Below are 26,146 nucleotides of genomic sequence, written 5' to 3'. Positions count from 1 at the left end.
GGGACCCACATACAATAAACACACTGTAACTAACTTTCAATGGCACTAACAAGTTTAGTCTGGCGTCAGTCAAACAAACAATAATTCAAAAGGGAGACTTCACTCAATGACACTACACATTTTATAATGGCATTCACATGGTCTATAATTATCCTTTTAACTAATGTTCAAAGCCACAAACAGTTGTTTAAGCTTAGATTTATCTGAAATCTGTCTGTTGCTGTCCTTGATGCTGACATAAGGAAAGCTTAACAGTAGGCTCCATCCATCCTTCATCTATCCATCCATCCATCCATCCACCCATCCATCAAGCAGAAGGGAGACTTTGTGCACAGATTAGAATGACGTTTTAATAATAAATAAATAGCAGCATCACACAGAAAAAAACAACACTGTCTTGTGGATGATTGAAATAGTCAAAACGTGAGAAGTGTCATTGACAAACATTCACAAGTAAATGGAATGAAAACCGGTGATTGATTGATTGATTGTAATGGAATGGAATAATAACACAAAATATCTTTAGCTATGGACCAGGGCATTATGCCGCGTTTATGACAAGTGGGAAACTTGGAAAATACAACTTGTACTGTAAACTGGGAGCAACAAGTTGTGTGCATTTACATGCTTTGAACTCATTGAGAATGCCGATTGGTGAATGGTAAACAATCTGCGTCAACCATAAACTAAAAGTACAGCTATCATGCTCGTAAACAAATGACAGTGTTAAAAAACCATATAAATAGAATACATTATGTTTATGTCTATTTGCATTTAACTGCTGTTATCAAGGTCATTTTCTTAGTAGGTGATAACAGAACTCAGCATGTGGGAGATGTCGTGGGCACAGGGATGAGAGATGAGTATCCCACTAGTAATTACGAGTTGGAGGGGGGTTCAATTGGATTTTTCCCAGTTGTATGCTCACAGTTAAGAGATGTCATAAACCCAGCATTAGCATGGCTTGCTAACGCTGACAAGGGAAAGCTCAGTGCTAGCAAGAAGCACTAATGCCCTGGACCAGAAACAGCTATATTTTACTCACACACAGTTATGGCTAACATATACAGCTTAAAATTAATTGTTTCAGGAACCTTCTTGACTTCGCTCCTCAATCGGAAAGCAAACTGATTTCGGATCAGGCGCCCGTCCTCTCTGCAGTACTTTTCATTCTTTTAGTTTAATGTTTTTGTCAGACTTTATGTCAAACACGTCAATGGGCCTGTAGCAACCCACCTTTTCAACCCAAAATACTTATTTTCAACGTCTTTTCAACGTTATCTTTTTTGTCTGATAAAAGCTCCAAAATTACTAGCGACGATCGCTTAGACCTTCTGTTCAATCTTCCTTATGTAAGAGAGAACTTGACATCATAGTGAATGAATTGATGCGTTTTTGACCTTTGAACTTTGACCTGTGTAGAGGGGTCAGAGGTTGTCATATATACATTCATTCAGGTGCTCTGGTGTTTTGGTTGTGGTTGTTGCAGCGTTTGATTATGGGTTGTAGGAATAATTTTGGATGTAGGTCAGAGTGGGATATACTGTATAGGCCTGAAGGATTACTAACATACTGTACATTTGGTTTGTTCTATGATAGGGCTATAGACTATGGTTATGGTTGAGTTATGGTCATAGCTATGGTTGTAAAGATGACAGAAGGGGGATTATCTTCTTGTGAAGTTAGGTTGGCTGTGTGAGACAAAAGCATGCGCACACTGAAGCCCTTCGGGACCTGCACTGCTGTTCATCCTTAACTTGACTGTTACTGATCTTCTCAAAGAATGCTGTGTGAATCTGAGTGAGGTGATACATTATGATGTGTGAGAGAGATCCACTGTACACAGTGTTTCCAACCCCTTCATTCACCGACCCTCTTGGAAATGATTTATTTCATGCATTCATACAGACACCAGAAGATGGAGCTATGACACTATCACTGGGGCTATATTGTGTTCAGTTACATTCCTCTCTCCATTCAACATTACTAGTCTACCTATTAACCATTATTGGCCTTTTTATACACACCTGCAGAGCTCAATTCAGACCTGTTACATTCTTATGTAGTGTCCTAACCAGTTATAACATGGTGCTGAACTGTTACTAAAATCCATAATACAGTTGAGTTTGGGTATATTTTAAGTATTGAGTCGCTCTCTGTTCAGCCTTGTTCATGGCTTCTTCTTCTAGATTGAAAAAGTACTTTTCTATTACATCCAGGCCAAGATGAGTCCTTCCCATAGAGTTGGATAGAAGGCTCTTGTGCCACAATGCCACCTTTAACATGGACAGAGTCACTGAGGGCTTCACAATCTACAGATAAGAGATGGTCTTTCTAGTATCTCTATGGTCCTTCCTTGGCCCTGTGCTCTGTGGATGTGTCCACTGTCTCTCTATAAGACAAACCCAGTATCGTCCCCCTCTCTTGCACGCATCACAATAGATGTCCATTCCGTCCATCCATCGTCACCCAATGAGACGCGGCGCTGCCATAATTCAATTAACCAATCAACCAATCAGACGCTGCTGGTGCGCTCCACCTGGGCGTGGCAGAAGCTGTCGACGGAAAGCTTCAGCTCCGACATTCCGGGTTTTAATTCCGACATTATGCCGGGACATTCCATCTCCATCCCCATCCTGCCATCTGTGGGGTCGACAGGTTCCATCCCTCTGATCATCCCATTCCCATCTGCCCGGTCCCCTCCACCACCATTCCGACAGTTACTATTCCGGTCCACACTTCCCATCTTCCCATTCCCACCATTATGTCCAAATATGGGCACGATGGCATGTGACGGACACGGCATCATCGTGACTGCAAGCGACTTATTACTAACTCCGGCGTTTGGCCGTGTGTTATACTGGCAACGTATATAGCTGGAAAACGCCCTTCTATATGTCTTATTAAACAAGGTATATACTAAAGGGTTAACTCCGGAGGATATATATCCCACCCATACGAAGACGTTGAGGAGCTCGGCTAATAGCGGCTCATTGCATGAACCCTGGCAGAGGACGTATGTGACATTGGTGATGAAGAAAGGACACCACATGATCAGGAAGAGGAAGAACACAATCCCCAGCACCTAGAGAATAGGACAGAGAACATAGAACACATTAGAACAGATTGGATTAGAGAACACAATCCTCACAACATAGAACAGAGTAGAATATACAACACAGAACAAGATTAGTGTGGAGTATAAACGGTTATGGAATGCAATAGAACAGAATGGAAAATAATGAAATGGAAGAGACGAGAAGCGAAGGAGACGAGAACAGAAAAGAAGATCATAGTTGTGTAAATTTGGTCCTCACCTTGGAGGCTCGCCTCTCGTTCTTGATGGCCTGCATCATCCCCCGTCTCCCAATACTGTCCCGTGGATCATGCCCCGTCGGCGAGCTCAGCTGGGATGCCACCTCGGAACTTGGAATTATGCTGATGTCCTCTGAGGGGGAGGTGTTTAGGAGGCTGGTCTGCCGAACATGCTCTGCTCCTTTCTGGCAGCTCAGACTCCCTTGTCTGCTAGGAGGAGGAGCCTCAATGTTTATGGGTGGGACTTGGAAGTTTGGGGCCGGGGATCTGGGGTATGAGGGCGTGGGTGGCGGGTGTAGTGGCTGATGGGAGGGAGTCTTCCCCTCGTAGAGGAAGACGGTTGCCTGGCGCTGGAGGACCTGGAAAAAGACAGACAGGATGTGATATTACAGCGGTCTTATTTTGTCCTACTGTTCTTATGTCTTACGTCTGTGTTTGCTATGTGTATGAGCCACATGCCTTTTAAGCCAGACACATTTCCATTCCTATCAAAAAGGGAGCAAATCAAAACATGCTATAGCCATTTTAGTGCTTGTAGCCGACAAAGTTGGGCCAGTGTTATATTTCCTCTCTGACTGACCAAAGAGATTCAATCAGAGGCGAGAAAAATACATGGCTAGCCAATCAAAAGACATAACGTCATAACGCCAATTAAAACATTCTCTGACAGACCTGTACGGTTAGGTAGTAGGACACCACCATGATGACCAATGGGATGAAGAAGGCCACGAACGAGCCAATCAGCATGAAGTGCTCCTCGTTGAGGACACAGCTTCCGTCAACAAACACCTTGTCCTTGTTACGGAGGCCGATGACCGGGATAGGCATTGACACTCCTAGTAGAAGGGGAGAGAGAAAGAGAGAGTGATTAGAGAAGAAAATAGAGAGATTAGAGAGAGACAGTTAAAGACATTGTCCTTGTAAAGGCTGATGACAGGGATAGGGAGAGAAAGAAAGAGAGGGATGAGAAAGTAGGGAAGGAGGGAGGGGAGAGAAAGAAGATAGGGATAAGAGAAAGAAAAGGAGAGACAGATGAAGATGTTGTTCTTGTTGTGGATGCTGATTACTGTTATAGGCATGGACATTCCTTAGAGAAGGAGAGAGATAAATAGAAGGATGTGGCGAGGAGAGACATGAGGAAATGGTCCTTGTTGTGGAGGCCGATGACTAGGAAAGGTATGGATGAAAAAATAGAAAGAGAGAGAAAATAGGGATGAGAGAAGGAAATAAAGAGAGAAGTGGGACGGAGGAGAGGGATCAAGACTGTTTTTGTTGTGCAGACCTAATAAGCTTGAATGAAATGTAGAGAGAAGGACGAAAGAACAATACAGAGGGTTGAGAGAGAAGTGAGAGAAAGAGAGATAGAAAAAGGATAGAGAGAGAGAGACAAAAAGGTAAAGAGAGAGCGAGAAAGAGAGAGACCGAGAGACAGACTAACAGATAGACAAAGACAGTAATTCCATGCATCCCTCTAATCCATGGGTGTCAAACTTATTTTTCCCCTTGGGGCTGTATTTAGTCTTCAATGAGGTCCGTCAATATGTGCAACATTTTTTATATTTTAGCTTTCATTTCTGTGATTATTATTGAGTTTGACACAGTCAAGAAACTGCATGAATTTTGAAAGTACTCAGACCCCTTGACTTTTCCCGCATTTTGTTCTGTTATAAAAACAAACCCATGAGGTTGAAGGAATTGTCTGTAGAGCTCCGAGACAGGATTGGGTCGAGGCACAGATCTGGGGAAGTGTACCAAAAATGTTCTGCAGCATTGAAGGTCCCCAAGATCACAATGACCTAATTTTTCAATGGAATAAGTCTGGAACGACCAAGACTCTTCCTAGAGATGGCCGCCCTGCCAAACTGAGCAATCGGACCTTGGTCAGGGAGGTGACCAAGAGCCTGATGGTCACTCTGACAGAGTTCCTCAGTGGACATGGGAGAACCTTCCAGAAGGACAACCATCTCTGCAGCACTCCAGCAATCAGGCCATTATGGTAGAGTGGCCAGACGGAAGCCACTCCTCGCATCAGGCGCATGACAGCCCGCTTGGAATTAGCCAAAAGGCACCTAAAGGACTCTCGGACCATGAGAAACAAGATTCTCAGGTCTGATGAAACCAAGATTGAACTCTTTGGCCTGAATGCCAAGCAACACGTCTGGAAGAAACCTGGCACCATCCCTACGGAGAAGCAAGGTGGTGGCAGCATTATGCTGTGGGGATGTTTTTCATCAGCAGGGTCTGGGAAACTAGTCAGGATCAAGGGAAATATGAACAGAGCAAAGTACGACGAGATCCTTGATGAAAACCTGCTCCAGTGCACTCAGGACCTCAGACTGCCGCGAAGGGTCACCTTCCAACAGGACAATGACCCTAAGCACACAGCCAAGTCAACGTAGGAGTGGCTTCGGAACAAGTCTCTGAAAGTCCTTGAGTAACCCAGCCAGAACCCGGACTTTAACCCGATTGAACATCTCTGGAGAGACCTGAGAATAGCTGTGCAGCGACGCTCCCCATCCAACCTGACAGAGCTTGAGAGGATCTGCAGAGAAGAATGGGAGAAATTACCCCAAATACAGGTGTGCCAAGCTTATAGCATCATATCCAAGAAGACTCGAGGCAGTAATCGCTGCCAACCACAGTTCACAATTCCCTGGCAAGCCGTGAGAATACTTGATAGATGTTGGAAGCAGCGTGTTGTTTTTATTTATTTTGTTTTAAGCCTTGCCCAAACCATAGCTCTAACCTTAACCACTCAGAATTAATGCCTGAGCTGTTAACCTTTGAGTTGTTTCTGTTTTAAGCCTGTAACCACGCGGAATTAACCCTGTAACCATTCGGAATTATAGCATCAAAAAATAGACCTTCATCCATCATACTTCGAATTTCGTGATTGGACTACCTCGGACCATGTCAGCTGTTTAACACACATGCACGCACGCACGCAAGCACACACAGAGACAGTAATACTGAGGCACACACACAACCTGACATTTCACCCTGTCATCTGGCTGTCTACTAGACCCATTGACGTTACTTATCTATCCATCCTTAAATAGCGAAAGAGAGAGACAGATGGAGAGAGAATCATGTCTGTGTCAGTCTCACACAGTTTTGGTATACCACCATGCTTCACAACGAGAGAGGGAGGGAGAGAGAGATGGAGGGATAAACAGCCAGGAGGTCTAGATGAGTAGGCAGAAAAAGAGGAAATAACAAAGTCTCCTTCTGCCTCTATTCATCAACATTTCCTAAAGGAGTACTCTGTGCGTGTGTGTGTGGGTGTGACGCATGCACCTATATATCTCCACACCTACCCATAGATATAGTCCATACAGCTGCTATCTTCATCATAGCTTTAGTTCTGGAGTTGAAACGGCTGTGCTCTATAGGATTTCTTATGGCCACGTATCGATCCAGAGATATAGCACACAAGTGCATTATACTGGCTGTAGAGAAGAGAACATCCAGGTAGATCCAGATAGGACACAATGCACTGGGCAGGGGCCAAGCATAGTCTGGAAGAGGAGAGTGGGAAAGTCAGGTTAGATACAGTGCCTTTGGAAAATATTCAGACCCTTTGACTTTTTCCACATTTGTTTTTACTTTACGGCCTTATTCTGAAATGGATTAAAACAAAAACAAATTTCTCAGTAACCTAAACACAATACCCCATAATGACAAAGCAAAAACAGGTTTTAGAAATGTTTGCAAATTTATTACAAATAAAAAACAGAAATACCTTATTTACTTAAGTATTCAGACACTTTGCTATGAGACTCGAAATTGAGCTCAGTTGCATCCTGTTTCCATTGATCACACTTGAGATATTTCTGCAACTTGATTGGAGTTCACCTGTGGTAAATTAAATTGATTGGACATGATTTGGAAATAAATACACCTGTCTATATAAGGACCAACAGTTGACAGTACATGTCCGAGACAGGATTGGTTTGAGGCACAGATCTGGGGAATGGTACGAAAACATTTCTGCAGCATTGAATGTCACCAAAACACAGTGGACTCCATCATTCTTAAATTGAAGTAGTTTGGAACCAACAAGACTCTTCCTAGAGCTGGCCGCCCAGCTAAAATTAGCAATCGGAGAGAAGAGCCTTGGTCAGGGAGGTGACTAAGAACCCAGGGAGGAACCCATGAACCTAGAGTTCCTCTGTGGAGATGGGAGAACCTTCCAGAAGGACAACCATCTCTGTAGCACCACCATTCAGGCCTTTATGGTTAAGTGACCAGATGGAAGGCACTCCTCAGTAAAAGGCACATGACAGCCCACTTGGAGTTTGCCAAAAGGCACATAAAGACTCTCAGAACATGAGAAACAAGATTCTCTCGTCTGATGAAACCAAGATTGAACTCATTGGCCTGAATCCCAAGCATCACGTCTGGAGGAAACCTGGCACGGTGAAGCAAGGTGGTGGCAGCATCATGCTGTGGGAATGTTTTTCAGCAGCAGGGACTGGGAGACTAGTCAGGATCGAGGCAAAGATGAACGGCGCAAAGTACAGAGAGAACCTTGGTAAAAACCTGCTCCAGAGGGCTCAGGACCTCAGACTGGCACAGAGGTTCACCTTCCAACAGGACCATGACCCTAAGCTCACATCCAAGACAACGCAGGAGTGGCTTCTGGACAAGTCTCTGAATGTCCTTGAGTGGCCTAGCCAGAGTCGATCGAACATCTCTGGAGAGACCTGAAAATAGCTGTGCAGCAACACTCCCAATCCAACCTGACCGAGCTTGAGAGGATCTGCAGAGAAGAATGAGAGAAACTCCCCAAATACAGGTGTGCCAAGCTTGTATACCCAAGAAGACTCAAGGCTGTAATCGCTGCCAAAATGTGCTTCAACAAAGTACTGAGTAAAGGGTCTGAATACTTTATATTAATTAGCCCAAAATTCTGAACCTGTTTTTGCTTTGTCATTCTAGGTTATTGTGTGTAGATTAATGAGGGAAAAAAATGATTTAATCCATTCTAGAATAAGGCTGTAAACTATCAAAATGTGGAAAAAGGGGTCTGAAAACTTTCCGAAGGCACTGAAGATATGACATTTTCAGGGCTGATGTGGAACACAGATATTATTCTAATTAAAGTAGTATGAAATTAATATGCAATAGTATGCAAAGTATGCACTTAATATGCAAATGAGGCATGCATACATAGTAACTTAAACCCATAATTTATGGTAATGTGATGTTATTAACACATCTTCAAGTTTTATGTAAAACTGAGAGTTTGTAAAAATGTGAAACAGTTAAGGAATTTAGAAAACATTGTTGTATACTATTTTATGCTAATTGACTACATCATAATATGCTAATTAGTCTGTGCAGAATTAAAAACTACAGCAAGTTAAACCAATATATTTAAAATCAGAGGGTCATATTGTCAACATAATTAATGTTTTATGCAGAACTGGGAGTCACACACACACCAGGGGTGGTAAGAATAATTGGGATTACATGATAATGAACAAAAAGCAGGGTTACTATTCAATAGCCCAACTGATTAGGCCTAGAGTGCCAAATAATGTACCCAAGCCTGTGCCCATGCACGCACGCATGCACACACACACACACCCATAGCACCCCCACCAACACACACACACACACACACACACACACACACACACACACACACACACACACACACACACACACACACACACACACACACACACACACACACACACACACACACACACACCACATGACACACATAGAATGCGTATACCAAACATTAGGAACACCTTCCTAATATTGAGTTGCACCTCCCTCTTTTGCATCAATTTGTTAGGGCATGGACTCTACAAGGTGTCGAATGCATTTCACAGGACTGCTGCTTTTAGTGTCTGTGTGTCCTTGTGTGGTTTTATTGTGTATTTATTGGGATGCATGTATTGGCTGGTGCATTTTCCTTTTGGGGAGTTACTAAGTACTATCTTATCTTAGCCTACTAAATGGGTTATCGGGTTTTACTGTCATCCCATAGCTATCTTTTACATTAAAGTGGTCACTTTCTGCAGTTTTTCCCCAGCTAGTAGTTTAATAGTGGTAGGATTACTGTTCTTGGGTCATCCCAGATTGCCCGTTACATGATAAAACATGCATTCTTACAGTTATCTATGAATGAGTTCTGTAATCTTTCATTCTCGCTGTAACATAAGTTAAAATCTTTTTGGGATAGGGGGCAGCATTTTCACTTTTGGATGAAAAGCGTGCCCAGAGTAAACTGCCTGCTACTCAGGCCCAGTTGCTAATATATCCACATTATTAGTAGATTTGGATAGAAAACACTCTGACGATTCTAAAACTGCTTGAATGATGTCTGTGAGTATAATAGAACTCACATGGCAGGCGAAAACCTGAGAAAAATCCAACCAGGAAGTGGGAAATCTGAGGTTTGAAGTTTTTCAACTCACTGCCTATCCAATATACAGTGTCTATGGGGTCATATTGCACTTCCTAAGGGTTACACTAGATGTCATCGGTCTTTAGAACCTTGTTTGATGCTTCTACTGTGAAGGAGGGGGGAATGGGAGCTGAATGAGTCAGAGGTCTGCCAGAGTGGCATGAGCAGGTCTTGCGCACTCACGTAAGAGTTAGCTTGCGTTCCATTGCATTTCTAAAGACAAAGGAATTCTTCGGTTGGAACATTATTGAAGATTACTGATAAAAACATCTTAAAGATTGATTCTATACTTCGTTGAACATGTTTCTACGAACTGTAATATTAATTTTCCTCTGAACTATCACCTGGACTTGCCCGCGCGTCGTGAGTTTGGATTTGTGAACTGAAAGCGCGAACAAAAAGAGATATTTGGACATAAATGATGCACTTTATCGAACAAATCAAAACATTTATTGTGGAACTGAGATTCCCGGGAGTGCATTCTGATGAAGATCATCAAAGGTTAGTGAATATTTATAACGCTATTTCTGACTTCTGTTGACTACACAACATGGCTGAAATCTGTATAGCTTGTTTTGTTGTCTGAGCACTGTACTCAGATTATTGCATGGTTTGCTTTTTCCGTAAAGTTTTTTTGAAATCTGACACAGAGGTTGCATTAACCTCTTGGATTTAGGGGGCACTATTTACATTTTTGGATGAAAAACGTTCCCGTTTTAAACAAGATATTTTGTCATGAAAAGATGCTCGACTATGCATATAATTGACAGCTTTGGAAAGAAGACACTCTGACGTTTCCAAAACTGCAAATATATTGTCTGCGAGTGCCACAGAACTGATGTTACAGGCGAAACCCAGATAAAAATCCAACCAGGAAGTGCAATTTTTTTTGAAACCGCCTCATGCCAATGACTCCTTATATGGCTGTGAAGGAGATACGAATGAGCTTACGTTTTCCACGTATTCCCCAAGGTGTCTACAGCATTGTGACGTCTTTTTAGCCATTTCCATTGAAGAATGGCTGTAAGGGACCATATATAGCATGTGGTCACATGGTGTCTCCCGCAGAAAATCTTGCGTAAAATACTGAGGTAGCCATTTTTCCAATCGCTTCTTATGAGAAACCAATTGCCTCAACGGATATATTATCGAATATATATGTTAAAAACACCTTGAGGATGGATCCTAAACAATGTTTGCCGTGTTTCTGTCGATATTATGGAGCAAATTTTGAAAAAAGTTTGCCGTTATAGTTGCAGCATTTTCCGGTCGATTTCTCAGCCAAGCATGATGAAGAAACGGGAGCTATTTCGCCTACAAAAATAATATCTTTGGAAAAAAGGAACATTTGCTATCTAACTGGGAATCTCCTGAGTGAAAGCATCTGAAGTTCTTCAAAGGTAAATTATTTAATTTGGTTGCTTTTCTTATTTTCGTGAAAATGTTGCCTGCTGCCAGCAGAGCCTAGTATAGCATTATGCCATGATAAACTTACACAAATGCTTGTCTAGCGTTGGCTGTAACGCATATTTTGAAAATCTGAGATAGCAGTGTTGTTAACAAAAGGCTAAGCTTGTGTTTGAATATATTTATTTAATTTCATTTGCGATTTTCATGAATAGGAAACGTTTCTAGGGGTATTTATGTCCGCTGCGTTGTGCTAATGCATTTGAGGCTATGATTACGCTCTCGGATACGGGTTTGCTCGTCGCAAGAGGTTAAGGAGAAGTATATCTCTAATTCTGTGCGTAACACATGTATCTTATATTAAAGTTTATGATGACTATTTCTGTAAATTGATGTGGCTCTCTGCAAATTCGCCGGATGTTTTCGAGGCACAACATTACTGAACAATAACGCGCCAATGTAAACCGAGATTTTTGGATATAAATATGAACTTTATCGAACAAAACATACATGTATTGTGTAACATGAAGTCCTATGAGTGCCATCTGATGAAGATCATAAAAGGTTAGTGATTAATTTTATCTCCATTTCTGCTTTTTGTGACTCCTCTCTTTGGCTGGAAAATGGATGTATGTGTTTTTGTGACCAGGCTCTGACCTAACATAATCACATGTTGTGCTTTCGCTGTAAAGCCTTTTTGAAATCGGACACGATGGGTCAATTAACAAGAAGTTAAGCTTTAATTTGGTGTTTTGCACATGTGAATGTATGAAAGTTACATATTTCTAAAACATATTTTTGAATTTCGCTGCCTTTTCAGTGGAATGTTGTCGAGGGGTTCCGCTAGTGGAACTAGCCATAAGAAGTTAATTAAGGTTAGGCAATATTTTAAGAGCATTCTATGCATTTAGATAGTAGTAATCAAGTTACTGTGCGTTACAATGTATGCTTGTACATTGTGTGTTTGCAAAGCATCTCTGCTAGTCATTTTATCTGAGCGTGACTCATCTAACACCATCGTGCTTGGCCCAAATTCTGTTGGATGCTTCATGTGCTGTCCAGCAGTCGAGCAGCCCGATAACTTTTTCTACTCGGATGGCATTTGTCGTCGGCTAAACATTACTGGGTCAGAAGTGGGCCTCCTGAGTGGCGCAGTGGTCTGAGGCACTGGGGATGTTCTTGTCCCATCGCGCTCTAGCGACTCCTGTGCTGGGCCGGGCGCAGTGCACGCTGACACAGTCGCCAGGTGCACAGTATTTCCTCTGACACATTGGTGCTGCTGGCTTCCGGGTTAAGTGGGCATTGTGTCAAGAAGCAGTGCAGCTTGGCTGGGTTGTGTTTCGGAGGACGCACGGCATCCTCTCGATCTTCACCTCTCCCGTGTCCGTACGGGAGTTGCAGCGATGAGACAAGACTGTAATTACTAGTTGGATACCATGAAATTGGGGAGAAAAAATAGATATTTATATATACTGTATATATTCACAGAAGTATAGCCTTAAGTTGACCTTAACTTTAAATCTGAGGAATAAAGGTGGACCTTTATTAAATCAAATGTTATTGGTTACATACACATACTACTTATCAGATGTTATTATGTGTGTAGCAAAATGCTTGTGTTCCTAGCTCCAACAGTGCCATAATATCTAACAGTACACAACAATACACACCAGTCTTAAAAGTAAAAGGATGTAATTAAGAAATATATAAATATTCGGATGAGCAATGTCGGAGTCTGGAGTGTGTCTATGTATACTGTATATATATATAGTATGTCATGGCTGAGCTGCGCCGCTCTGTAGCAGTCTACTGTCTGCTCTTATCTCTGTACAATGTCTTATGTTATACTGTATAACCATGTATGCCTTTTCCAATTTTAGCCAGGCAAATGCAGCCGTTCTTATCATAGTCCAATAGTAGCGATTCAGTCCATATTGGGCGTCTGGACCCTTGGGCATGCAGACTGCTCTGGAATCAATCTGTCGGCCTACAGAGAAGAAACCAACGTGCATATCAAAGAGTAGGATCTCTCCTCTCTTAGCACAAGTTTGAGTTCACATTAAAGCAACAGTGTTGGGTTTACATTATGCTCTTCCAGAGGTTTTAATGGGTTTTTCAGTCGGAAATACACTAAATGTTCCTTCCCTTTAATCTCGCATTATCTCTTAAATTCTGTTTACATCATGCAAACTCACATGTTAACCATACTCTCATACAACCTTAGATGAAAGAATTAGCATGGAACATCAGTCGTCATCATTAGAACTAACACTGCTTTGTCCTCTCTTTAATGTTATACTACCTGCATGCTGAGCATGGGCGGCACCTGGCGAACCTCTGTTCAACATTAATGCTGGCGATAACTGACAAGATACTGGAACTCATCATGGCTCTCGTTCCTTGGTCAGCGCTGTGGGCTAGCTCTGAGCATAGGCGCCGCTACTGCTTCTCAATTGGTCCCGGCTTCACTCTCTAGATCATGAGCCCTCTGCTGCTACGCTGTTGCATTTGATTGATTCTGAGATTGTGGAGCCTACAGGAGTTCTCACAGTATTGGTAAAAACTGTAATATCTTATGTTTCACCGAGTTGTGGCTGAACGATGACATGAACAACATACAGCTGGCGGGTTTTACACTGTATCGGCAGGATAGACAGCAGCCTCCGGTAAGACAAGGTGTGGTGGTCTATGTATATTTGTGAACAACAACTGGTGCAAGAAATCTAAGGAAGTCTCAAGGTTTGTTTGCCTGAGGTAAAGTAGCTCATGATAGGCTGTAGACCACACTACATATTTACCTAGAGAGTTTCATCTGTATTTTTCATAGCTGTCTACATACCACCACAGACCGATGCTGAAACTAAGACTGCACTCAATGAGCTGTATTCTGCCATAAGCAAACAGGAAAACCCTCATCCAGAGGAGGTGCTCCTAGTGGCTGGGGATTTTAATGCAGGGAAATTTAAATCCGTTTGACCATATTTCCACCAGCATGTAAATGTGCAACCATAGGAAAAAAAACTCCAGACACTCTTTACTCTACACACAGAGATAAGTACAAAGCACGCCCTCCATTTGGCAAATCTAACCATAATTCAACCCTCCTGATTCCTGCGTACAAGCAAAAATTTAAGCAGGAAGCACCAGTGACTTGGTCTATAAAAAAGTTGTCAGATGAAGCAGAACTACAGGACTGTTTTGCTAGCACAGACTGGAATATGTCCTGTGATTCCTCCGATGACATTGAGAAGTACACGACATCAGTCACTGGCTTCATCATTAAGTGTATCGATGACGTTGTCTCCACAGTGAGCGTACTTACATACCCCAACCAGAAGTCATAGATTACAGGCAAGGTCCGCACTGAGCTAAAGGGTAGAGCTGCCGCATTCAAGGAGCGGGACTCTAACCTGTAAGTTTCTAAGAAATCCCTCTATGCCTTCCGATGAACCATCAAACAGGCAAAGCTTCAATACAGGACTAAGATCGAATCGTACTACACCAGCTCCCATGCTCGTCGGATGTGGCAGGGCTTGCAAACTATTACAGACTACAAAGGGAAGCACAGCCGAGAGCTGCCCAGTGACACAAATCTGCCAGATGAGCTAAATTACTTCTATGCTTGATTCGAGGCAAGTAACACTGAAACATGCATGAGAGCATTAGCTGTTCTGGAAGACTGTCTTATCACGCTCTCCGCAGAGTTTTAAACAGGTCAACATTCACAAGGCCGCAGGGTCAGACGGATTAGCATGACGTGTACTCTGAGTATGAGCTGACCAACTGGAAAGTGTCTTCACTGACAATTTTAACCTTTCCCTGTCTGAGTCTGTAATAACAACATGTTTCAAGCCGACCACCATAGTCAATGAGCTCAAGAACACTAAAGTAACCTGCCTAAATGACTTCCGACCTATAGCACTCAAGTCTGTAACCATGAAGTGCTTCGAAAGGCTGGTCATGGCTCACATCAACACCATTATCCCAGAAACTCTAGACCCACTCCAATTTGCATACCACCCCAACAGATCCACAGATGATGCAATCTCTATTGCACTCCACAATGCCATTTTCCGCCTGGACAAAAGGAACACCTATGTGAGAATGCTATTCATTGACTACAGCTCATTGTTCAACACCATAGTGCCCTCAACGCTCATCACTAAGCTAAGGAGTCTGGACTTCCTGACGGGCCTCCCCAGGTGCTAAGCGTAGGTAACAACACTTCCGCCACACTGATCCTCAACAAAGGGGCCCCAACACCATCATTCAGTTTTCCGATGACACAACAGTGGTAGGCCTGATCACCGACAATGATGAGGCTGCCTATAGGGAGGGGGTCAGAGACCTGAACGTGTGATGCCAGGACAACAACCTCTCCCTCAATTTCATCAAGACAAAGGAGATGATTGTGGACTACAGGACAAGGAGGACCGTGCACGCCCCCATTCTCATCGACGGGGCTGTAGTGGAGCAGGTTGAGAGCTTCAGGTTCCTTGGTGTTCACATCACCAACAAACTTTCATGGTCCAAGCACACCAAGACAGTTGTGAAGAGGGCACGACAAAACCTATTCCCCCTCAGGAGACTGAAAAGATTTGGCATGGGTCCTCAGATCCTGAAAAGGTTCTACAACTGCACCATTGAGAGCATCCTTACTGGTTTCATCACTGCCTGGTATGGTAAATGCTCGGCCTCCGACCACAAGGCACTACAGAGGGTAGTGTGTACGGCTCAGTACATCACTGGGACCAAGCTTCCTGCCATCCAGGACCTCTATACCAGGAGGTGTCAGAGGATGGCCCTAAAAATTGTCAAAGACTCCAGCCACCCTAGTCATAGACTGTTCAGCAAGCTGTACAAGACCGCCAAGTCTAGGTCCAAGAGGTTTCTAAACAGCTTTTACCCCCAAGCCATAATCTTCCTGAACATCTAATCAAATGGCTACCCAGACTATTCACATTGTCCCCCCTCCCCCCATATTTTACACTGCTGCTACTCTCTGTTATTATCAATGCATAGCCACTTTAATAACTATACCTACATGTACATACTATTACCTCAATTACCTTGACTAACCGGTGTCCCCGTAAATTGACTCTGTACCGGTACCCCCTGTATATATCCTCGCTATTGTGATTTTACTGCTGCTGCTTATTTATTTGTTACTTTTATTTATTTTTAATTTTTTTAAAGTTATTTAATTTTATATATATTTTTTAAACTGCATTGTTAGTAAGTAAGCATTTGACTGTAAGATCTACACCTGTTGTATTTGGCGCAAGTGACAAATACAATGCCATTTTCTTTTCATGTTTGTGTCAGCCCTGTGGTCCTGTAGCTATGTTGCATAGGTAGAATATCCTCATTTTCCAAGATGACAGCTCTTCCTGCGTCAGCAAGGCCACCTGGCTGTGTTAATTAGATAGGTTGCATATTTCCCATGTACCAAGATGACAGCTCATTTTGCCTCATCGAATGTACTTAGCGGTGCATCATATGAGAAATAGACATAGTGCTACATTAGATCATGCTACACATAATTAGTATTCCCACATAGGCCTCGTAGACAATAATTTAATGGTAAAATAACCTTAGCTGGTCTATTGAGAACTCCTAAATGGCAATAAGTTTCACTGCCAGTACCATGCCTCATTAAGTTGGCTTTGATGGACTCAGGCGTGGTCAATAGCATAGATGTTGCTGTCTTGGATTCTTCATATAAAGCACATTGCATATACAGTGGGGTACAAAATGATTGACATCCCCGATAAAGATTAGCAATAATGACAGTATAAAATAAATAAATCATAACTATATTGTATGCTAAAAAACATATATATATTTTTTTATTTTATACTAAAAGAATTGCTCAGAGAAATATTTTGTTTAACAAGTATTTTATTTTTATTTTTATTATTGACACCCCTAAAGATTCTAATAAATAATGTAGTCACAAGTTTAGTATTTGGTCCCGTCTTCCTAGCATGCAATGACTACATTAAGCTTGTGCAGTTTTGTCACACAACAGAATGTCACAGATGTCTCTTTTGAGGGAGACTACGCAAGCTCAGGACCTTCACATCTGGCTTCTTCACCTGCGGGATTGACTAAGACCAGCCACATGTACAGCTGATGAAACTGGGGAGTATTTTTGTCTGTAATAAAGCCCTTTTTTTGAGGTGAAAAACATATTCTGATTGGCTGGGCCTGTTTCCCAGTGGATGGGCCTATGCCCTCCCAGGCCCACCCATGGCTTCGCCCCTGCCCGGTCATATGAAGTCCATAGATTAGGGCCTAATTCATTTATTTCATTTTACTCATTTCCTTATATGAACTGTAACTCAGTTAAATCGTTGAAATTATTGCATGTTGCGTTTATATTTTTGTTCAGTATAGGATGATATGTCATGTTTAGGAAGGTTACATAAGACAGATGGTTAATTAAGGCAAAAACCCAAGTAAGGTAGTTGGTCGGAGGCTTAACGCAAACTTCTAGCAAACCGAAGGTTGCGAGTTTGAATCTCATCACAGACAACTTTAGCATTTTAGCTAATTAGCAACTTTTCAACTACTGACTATATTTCAACTACTTAGCATGTTAGCTAACCCTTCCCCTCATCCTTCCCCTAACCCTAACCCTTTTATTTAATGTTTTATTTAACTAGACAAGACAGTAAAGAATAAATTCTTATTCACAATGACGTCCTACCCCGTACGACGCTGGGCCAATTGGGTGCCGCCTACGGAACTCCCAATCACAGCTGGTTGTGAATCGAACCAGGGTCTGTAGTAACTCCTTTAGCACTGAGATGCAGTGCCTTAGACTGCTGTGCCACTCCTATACTTAACCCTAACCTTAACAAGCATGCTAGCATTAGCCACCTAGCTAGAATTTGTAACATATTGTACATTTTACAACTTCATAACATATAATACGAATTGTAATTTGTAACATATCATATGAAATGGGTGATAGACATCCACAAATTAATACATACCATACGAAATGAGGTGACTCGGCTAACGTACAGAATAATACGAATTGCCCTGAGACCAGGTTGAGTAGAATGGTTTGGATTTCTCACTGAACACAATGGCTGCCATTTTCAGACCATTCTGGAACTTTGAGGGTTCATGACATAGCCCTTCTTGTAATTTAATAGGATCTCTCTGCAGAAGAGTATCTACAGTGGTTATTCCTTTAAAATGTGTCATACCTGTTGCAGAGCTTTGCCAGGTACTGCAGAATGGTATGGCATTTTGGAGTGTATGAAGTCATAGTATTTTACCATTGTTGCCATTAACTTCTTGGTGACAGGGGGTAAACTGCCTGCTACTCTGTCCCAGATGCTAATATATGCATATAATTATTAGTATTGGATAGAAAACACTCAGAAGTTTCTAAAACTGTTTGAATGATGTCTGTGAGTATAACAGAACTCATATGGCAGGCGAAAACCTGAGACAAATCCAACCAGGAAGTGGGAAATCTGAGGTTTGTAGTTTTTCAACTCTTTGCCATTCAGTGTACAGTGTAATGGGGTCATATTGCACTCCCTAAGGCTTCCACTAGATGTCAACCGTCTTTAGAACTTTGTTTGAGGCTTCTACTGTGAAGTGGGGGCGAATGAGAGCTGATTGATTTGGATTTGGATTTGGATTTGTTTACCAAACCCGCTAACAAAAGAAGCTATTTGAACATAAATATTTCCTCAAATTACAGGAGATGGAGGAGGTAGATTCAAATTTGTTTTCTTGGTTTTAGAACTTTATTTTTGTGTCCAGTTAAGTGCAATTTATTTCAATTTTCCTTGCTATCTTCAGTAGCAAGTAGCAGTAGCTAACTAGCTACCAGTGCGAGCATGCAGTTTTCAGCACCAGAAGTGCAGAATGGCCAACGCTACCAAAAATGTTGTGGACCTTTTGTTGAAGAACACCTTTCTCTGGGGTACATGGAAATACGTGAATTTAAGCCGAGGGTCGACTTCTGCCTGAAATCAGTTTCATGATAAAGGATGAAAAATTGATGGCGTTCAATACCAATTGGTATTAAAAAGTATAGCTGGTTTATAGGGAGCCATTCATCAAGCCACCTGTATTGCTGGCCTCGCCTGCTTTTTGGAAAGTCTGAGCCTTGGGCAAAAGGAAGGTAGGTACAGTGACCTGAAGAACATCAACCGTTCTGCTAAACGGCATAACAAAAGCAGGGAGCATATCAGTGGAGGCTCCTCAGGGGAGGAAGGGGAGGACCATCCTCCTCAATGAATTTCAGAACATTATTTTTTATAGTGAAACATGAAAGTTATTTTTAGATAAAACTATACTAAAGAGATTCACATGTAACCAAATAATTGATCAAGACACACTGTTTTGCAATAAAGGAATACACTGGCCTCAGTGGCACTTTGTAGGGTAGCACCATGTTGTACCTGGAGGACAGCTAGCTACCATCCTCCTCCATCCTCCATCCTCCACATTGATGTCAATATAAAACTTAGGAGGTTAATGGTTCTCACCCACTTCCATAGAGTTACACAGTAATTATGACAACTTCCAAAGGACGTCTTCCAACCTATCAGAGCTAGTACTGAAAGCATAAGCTACAGCTAGCTAGCAATGCAGTGCATGAAATGTTCTAAGTAGTTAAAGGCAACAGTTTTGAACATTTAAGTTCTTACAAAATGAAGGAGAAGCAAGAGAGAGAGAGCTACTGTAGCTATATTTCCTAGTATTTTCTTTCTTCACTTTCATTTACTTATCTAGCTTCAAATGTAGCTAGCTAGTTTAGCCTACTCAAACACATGTTAGTTCTAGTAGCTATGTTGACTATGATGTGACAAGGATGTAGGCTGTGTGTAGCGGGGGGTTTTCGCCTGGTGACAGACATCTGATTTGTTGTGAACTGAAATCCACAAGCAAAGGGAAAAGGTGAGAGGAGGAGAGCACATAGATAGATGCGAGAAGGAATTATATACACTATACAATGAGCTGTTTGTATGTGGCTGCTATGAAAGTAAACTGTGTTTGCTTGAGATCAGGGGTGTATTCATTGTGCCGATTCTGTTGAAAAACTGAAGCAAAGCAAACAGTATGAAATGGGAATAAACATACCTGGAATAGGTCCAATAGAAACTCTTGTTTGCAACTGTTGGACTAATGATTACACCCTAGATCAGTTAGATGTAGGCAAGAGTGTGCAAAGCGGTATTGATTGTGTCACTGTCTGTCACCTTGATTACTAAGAATTCTCTCGACCTGTGCACCTACGTTCAAAACTTTCATTCACAGGCTAGGTTGAACCAATCTCATGGTGGGTACAGGGAAAATTTGAGTATCACGTAGTAGCCTAAACCTATCGATGTTACATTGAGCTGGGTGAATGGAATATGAATGACAGCTATAAAATATCCAGTAATAGAAATAAGCCCATGTTAACAATAAAAAAAGATCATCCTCCCTCATATTAAATGGAACCGACAGACCCTGGAGGATATAACCGTTGCAAAAAAAGAAACGTCCTCTCACTGTCAACTGCGTTAATTTTCAGCAAACTTAACTTGGGTAAGATTCAACAACTGAGACATAAACTGAACAAGTTCCACAGACATGTGACTAACAGAAATTGAATAATGTGTCCCTGAACAAAGGTGGGGGGTCAAAATAAAACAGTCAGTATCTGGTGTGGCCACCAGTTGCATTAAGTACTGCAGTGCATCTCTTCCTCATGGACTGTACCAGATTGGCCAGTTCTTGCTGTGAAATGTTACCCCACTCTTCCACCAAGGCACTTGCAAGTTCCCGGACATTTCTGGGGGGAATGGCCCTAGCCCTCACCCTCCGATCCATCAGGTCCCAGACGTCCTCAATGGGATTGAGATCCAGGTTCTTTGCTGGCCATGGCAGAACACTGACATTCCTGTCTTGCAGGAAATCACGCACAGAATGAGCAGTATGGCTGGTGGCATTGTCATGTCAGGATGACCCTGCAGGAAGGGTACCACATGAGGGAAGAGGATGACCTCCCTGTAACGCACAGCATTGAGATTGCCTGCAATGACAACAAGCTCAGTCCAATGATGCTGTGACACTCTGCCCCAGGCCATGACGGACCCTCCACCTCTGAATCGAACCCGCTCCAGAGTACAGGCCTCGGTGTAACGCTCATTCCTTTGACGATAAACTCGAATCTGACCATCACCCCTGGTGAAACAAAACCATATCTTGTCAGTTAAAAGCACTTTTTGCCAGTCCTGTCTGGTCCAGCAACGGTAGGTTTGTGCCCATAGGCAACGTTGTTGACGGTGGTGTCTTGTGAGGACCTGCCTTGCAACAGACCTACAAGCCCTCAGTCCAGCCTCTCTCAGCCTATTGCTGACAGTCTGAGCACTGATCGAGGGATTGTGCGTTCCTGGTGTAACTCAGGCAGTTGTTGTTGCCATCCTGTACCTGTCCCGCAGGTGTGATGTTCGGATGTACCGATCCTGTGCAGGTGTTTGCACGTGGTCTGCCACTGCGAGGATGATCAGCTGTCCGCCCTGCAGCGCTGTCTTAGGGGTCTCACAGTACGGACATTGTAATTTATTGCCCTGGCCACATCTGCAGTCCTCATGCCTCGTTGCAGCATGCCTAAGTCACGTTCATGCAGATGAGCAGGGACCCTGGGCATCTTTCTTTTGTTTTTTAGAAAGGCCTCTTTACTGTCCTACGTTTTTATAACTGTGACCTTAATTGCCTACCTTCTCTAAGCTGTTAAGGTCTTAACGAGCATTCCACAGGTGCATGTTCATTAATTGTTTATGGTTCATTGAACAAGCATGGGAAACAGTGTTTAAAAACTCTTTGGGATAGGGGGCAGCATTTTCACTTTTGGATAAATAGCGTGCCCAACTTCAGCTTCCTGCTACTCATGCCAGGGATATAAGCTATGCATATTATTAGTAGATTTGGATAGACAACACTCTGAAGTTTCTAAAACTGTTTGAATCATGTCTGTGAGTATAACAGAACTTATGTAGCAGGCAAAACCCAGAGGACTAACCATTCAGAATTATTTATTTTTGAGGTCGCTGTCTGTTCAATGGGTTCTCATGTGGAAACGATATTTCCCAGGCACTTGTTTGCAGTTCCTACCGCTTCCACTGGATGTCACCAGTCTTTGGAATTTGGTTGAGGTTATTCCTTTGTGCAATGAAGAAGTAAGGCCATCCTGGAAAAGGGTAACGCTGTTGAGAGTTGGCCAAGACTTGAAAAGTAGCGTTAGTTTCCTCTCGTCCTCTATTGAAAACAGATAGACAATTTGATCGATTATTAACGTTTAAAAATACCTAAAGTTGTATTACAACAGTATTTTGAAATGTTTTGGCAAAGTTTACAGGCAACTTTTGAGATATTTTGTAGTGACTTTGCGCAAATTGGAAGCTGTTTTTTTCTGGATCAAACGCGCCAAATATATGGACATTTTGGATGTATATGGACGGAATTAATCGAACAAAAGGACCATTTGTGATGTTTATGGGACATATTGGAGTGCCAACAAAAGAAGCCCATCAAAGGTAAGGCATGTTTTATATTATATTTCTTTGTTTTGTGTAGCACCTGCAGGGTTGAAATATGCTACTCTCTTTGTTTACTGCTGTGCTATCATCAGATAATAGCTTCTTATGCACACTTATGCTTATGCTTATGCTTTCTGACATGTTGGCTGGATTCACAACGAGTGTAGCTTTAATTTGCTATCTTGCATGTGTGATTTAATGAAAGTTTGAATTTAATAGTATTTTATTTGAATCTGGCAATTGGCCAAGTGGGACATTTGCATCCCCCTATCCCAGAGAGGTTAAACCCTTTACAATGAAGATCTGTGAAGTTATTTGGATTTTCACAAATTATCTTTGAAAGACAGGGTCCTGAAGAGGGATTTTTTTTTTTTGTTGTTGTTTAAATGTCCACATCAGATTCAAGCTTCTTGGGAAAGCTGCATCGATCATGTAATGGCCGAATGTCTTGCGTATTCAAACCGCGCAACACAAAGAGAAAGTAAGAAACAGGGATGTTCTCAAACAGCTTATCGACATCACTGCATTTTTAAGTGTGCAAGACTTGGCTTTTAGAGAACACGATGAGAAGGAAAGTTCCGCTACCAAGGGCAACTATAAGGAGCTTGCAGAGGTAATTGCACTTTACGGTGCTTTACTTGATGAACATATGGAACTTTCGACTGGCTTTTCTGGAATGTAGAAATTAATTCTGAATGATTTTATAGCTTCCATCGCATCATACATTAAAAGTTTGATTAAAGAGAGAGGTTGACGCACCTACATTTTTTCAAGCGTGCTCAAGTATGCTTTCCACTTTCCGTCTGTATTAATTTAGCAAAGGAGATAACACATAATCACTTCGGACAGACACAAGCAAAAACTGATTACATGAATGTCGCAGCGCCCTAGCCTACACCTAAACATTAGAAATCGGACATGCTGTATGGGATGAAAATGAGACGATTTTTCAGTCTGAACTGTAGGCTACCAATAATAGCAGTTGCATACAGCCTATGCTGTACTAGGCTGCCTATACTTTTAACTGGATTTAATCAATCAACATAATAGTGATGATAGATGTGAGTTAATGTTTCATTGGGGCTACAGTTGCATTGCCCTGCATGACCCAAATATGCATAAAGCAAGCTCAGCCCTGTGAGTTCTGTTGTCTATTAGTTGTTGTCTCTGGGTCTGGGTAAAGGAAATCCCACTCTTAATCTTGTCTAAATATAATTCACAGGAACAAGTGTACGGTTGGGTTTTCTTTTTAAAACCATGTGACCTGATTAGGAAAAACTGGTCCAGTCAAAGCCCATGTCAAATCTTTTTACAATGGATTAATCACTCTCATACCTTATATGGTCCAGAGTTTTCCTGGTCAGGTTAACAGATAAGGAAAAACTTGGCCCACCACTCTGGGACCTATGGTGCCACCTGTCTGCTTGCAGTTGTCTGTTATTGTCAGGTATGTGGATGATCAGGGCTTTATTCAGGAATGTTTCTTTGGCCACTTTGATGTGTCAAATGGGAGAGATGCTCAGACTGTTTGACTTTGTGAATTCTGAGATGTCTGAGTTTAACCTACGATAGCGCAGCTGCTAAGGAATGCATCTGCTATTTGTATTTACAGCTACTGTAAGTCCCTTCCTATTCCCTGATTTAGAGGTGATACCACGCCACTGAAGCCACGTCTCATGTGCCCACTCATCCACTGTTTCCTCTCCAAGCAGTATCAATTTTCTCTCATTACTGTATGTAGAGTCAATTACACACACACAAACACAACCACATTATTGCACACAAATTATTTTACTTCTTGCTTGGACTAACTAATTCTTAGCTCTTTTGTCTAGCTATATAGTGTATTGTGTTGTTATTTTTTGTCTTCCCAGTCAAATCCTGTCTTTTCTTCAGTGGAAGAGTTGAGCTCTTCCCCAACACCATTCATCCATGATGAACCTGTACTGCACTGAAGTCAAGCCTCTGAACACCTCAAATCATGCCTTACCCCCATTCAATCACTGTTGTGATCCATTCCCAACACTGTGTAAGTAGCCCTTTCATTCCCATTCCCTATAACATTGTACTATAAATGTCTTCAATAAATGCTTTAGGTTAAAATACTTAGTCTTTGCCGATTTTTGAAACACGCTTTGTCATCTCTGTGTGTTCCGCGCCTATATTGTGGGTCTCTAATCCTCCTAAAATGTTCAAGTCACCAGCCTCCACTCCTAACTAAGATACACTATTGTACTCTAAGACAGAGATTCAGTTTACACAGACCACTAACAGCCCACTAACGGTTCTCAATGCACTCATAGTCTCACAGAGAAAGAGACAGAGCTAGAGACACAGAGAGAGAAAGAGAGCGACAGATGCAGAGAGCGTTTACACAGACCACATAGCACCAACAATCCTAGATACACAGAGAAAGTTTAAACAGACCACACAGAGCACTAACCACAAAAAAATACACTTCCTGTCTAAGAAACAGACCACAGAGCCAACCTCAAGACTGTTTACACATACCACATGGTATGGCCACTATCCCCACCAGCCACGGCCAGGGGGAGTTATGCACAGTGTAGTTCTACTCACCATAGAGTATGTTGATGAGGGATACAGGCATCACTAGTATCCCCACCAGAATGTCAGCCACGGCCAGAGACCTCAGGAAGAAGTTGGTGGCATTCTGAAGCTTTTTCTCCAATGAGACAGCTAGGATGACCAGGATGTTTCCACACACCGTCAGCACGATGATGACCAGGATGAGGAGTGCCGGCCAGTTCTTCTCCTTCAAATACAACCAAACTTTATTTGTATAGCACCATAGATAGAAAATGACTAGAACAGCCATAGAATATAACTCATGGGTACACTCAAAATGGCTAACCTGGTACTGTAGTGATTGTTGCTCTATATATAGCACATTTGGTAGCAACATCAATAAAATCCATAAAAATAAATAATAATAATAGATATAAATAAAACACACTAACCTTCATGGTTGGTGCTCGAATCACCGCCTCTGCCGGCGACGACCCCAATGACAGGTTACCGTCTACTGCTCCAGCCCCAACCCCCCAGGGTAGACTCTGGTTGAGTCCAAGGTAGGTGGAGTTGTTCCCCCCTGGCAAGACCATCCAGCCCCCTACCTCCAGAGAGTCCCTGGCGGAGGATCCGAACCCGCTCAGTAGGGCTACCCCTCCTGGACTTCCCATCCTGGGAGAGTCTCCTGAGGCCTGGAGGTCCTGGCTGGACCTGCACTACTCCCCTGTCACCACTAGAGGGACCAACCCAGAGGACCATGCGACATCAACAGACTTGGGGATTGGTTTGGTTTGGGATAAAAACGTGTTGTCTTGTAATGGGTAGTCCAAGTTTAGGTCCACTTAGAAAGTCTAGAGACTTTGAATTGATTTAGTCTGGGTTCCGGGTGAAAATAGTGTTAGAGTGGGAT

At 42.4% G+C, this 26,146-nt stretch overlaps 1 protein-coding gene across 1 annotated transcript; it reads right to left on the bottom strand.

Moving 5' to 3' along the window:
* Window positions 1-339: 339 nt before the first annotated feature.
* Window positions 340-26,146, bottom strand: htr2cl1 (5-hydroxytryptamine (serotonin) receptor 2C, G protein-coupled-like 1). Its single transcript, XM_036957723.2, has 6 exons — window positions 25,686-26,146; window positions 25,285-25,480; window positions 6,633-6,833; window positions 3,988-4,151; window positions 3,318-3,674; window positions 340-3,085 (listed from the first exon to the last, which is right to left on the bottom strand). The coding sequence occupies exons 1-6, from the start codon at window positions 25,905-25,907 to the stop codon at window positions 2,516-2,518; spliced, it is 1,710 nt and encodes a 569-aa protein (XP_036813618.2). The 5' UTR covers window positions 25,908-26,146; the 3' UTR covers window positions 340-2,515.

This window comes from Oncorhynchus mykiss, chromosome 21, assembly GCF_057628025.1.
Source record: "Oncorhynchus mykiss isolate SJ-2025 chromosome 21, ASM5762802v1, whole genome shotgun sequence".
In the NCBI taxonomy this organism is placed as follows: domain Eukaryota; kingdom Metazoa; phylum Chordata; class Actinopteri; order Salmoniformes; family Salmonidae; genus Oncorhynchus; species Oncorhynchus mykiss.
The sequence above is the reverse complement of the archived record's forward strand: the minus strand, read 5'-3'. Positions and strand labels throughout refer to the sequence as shown.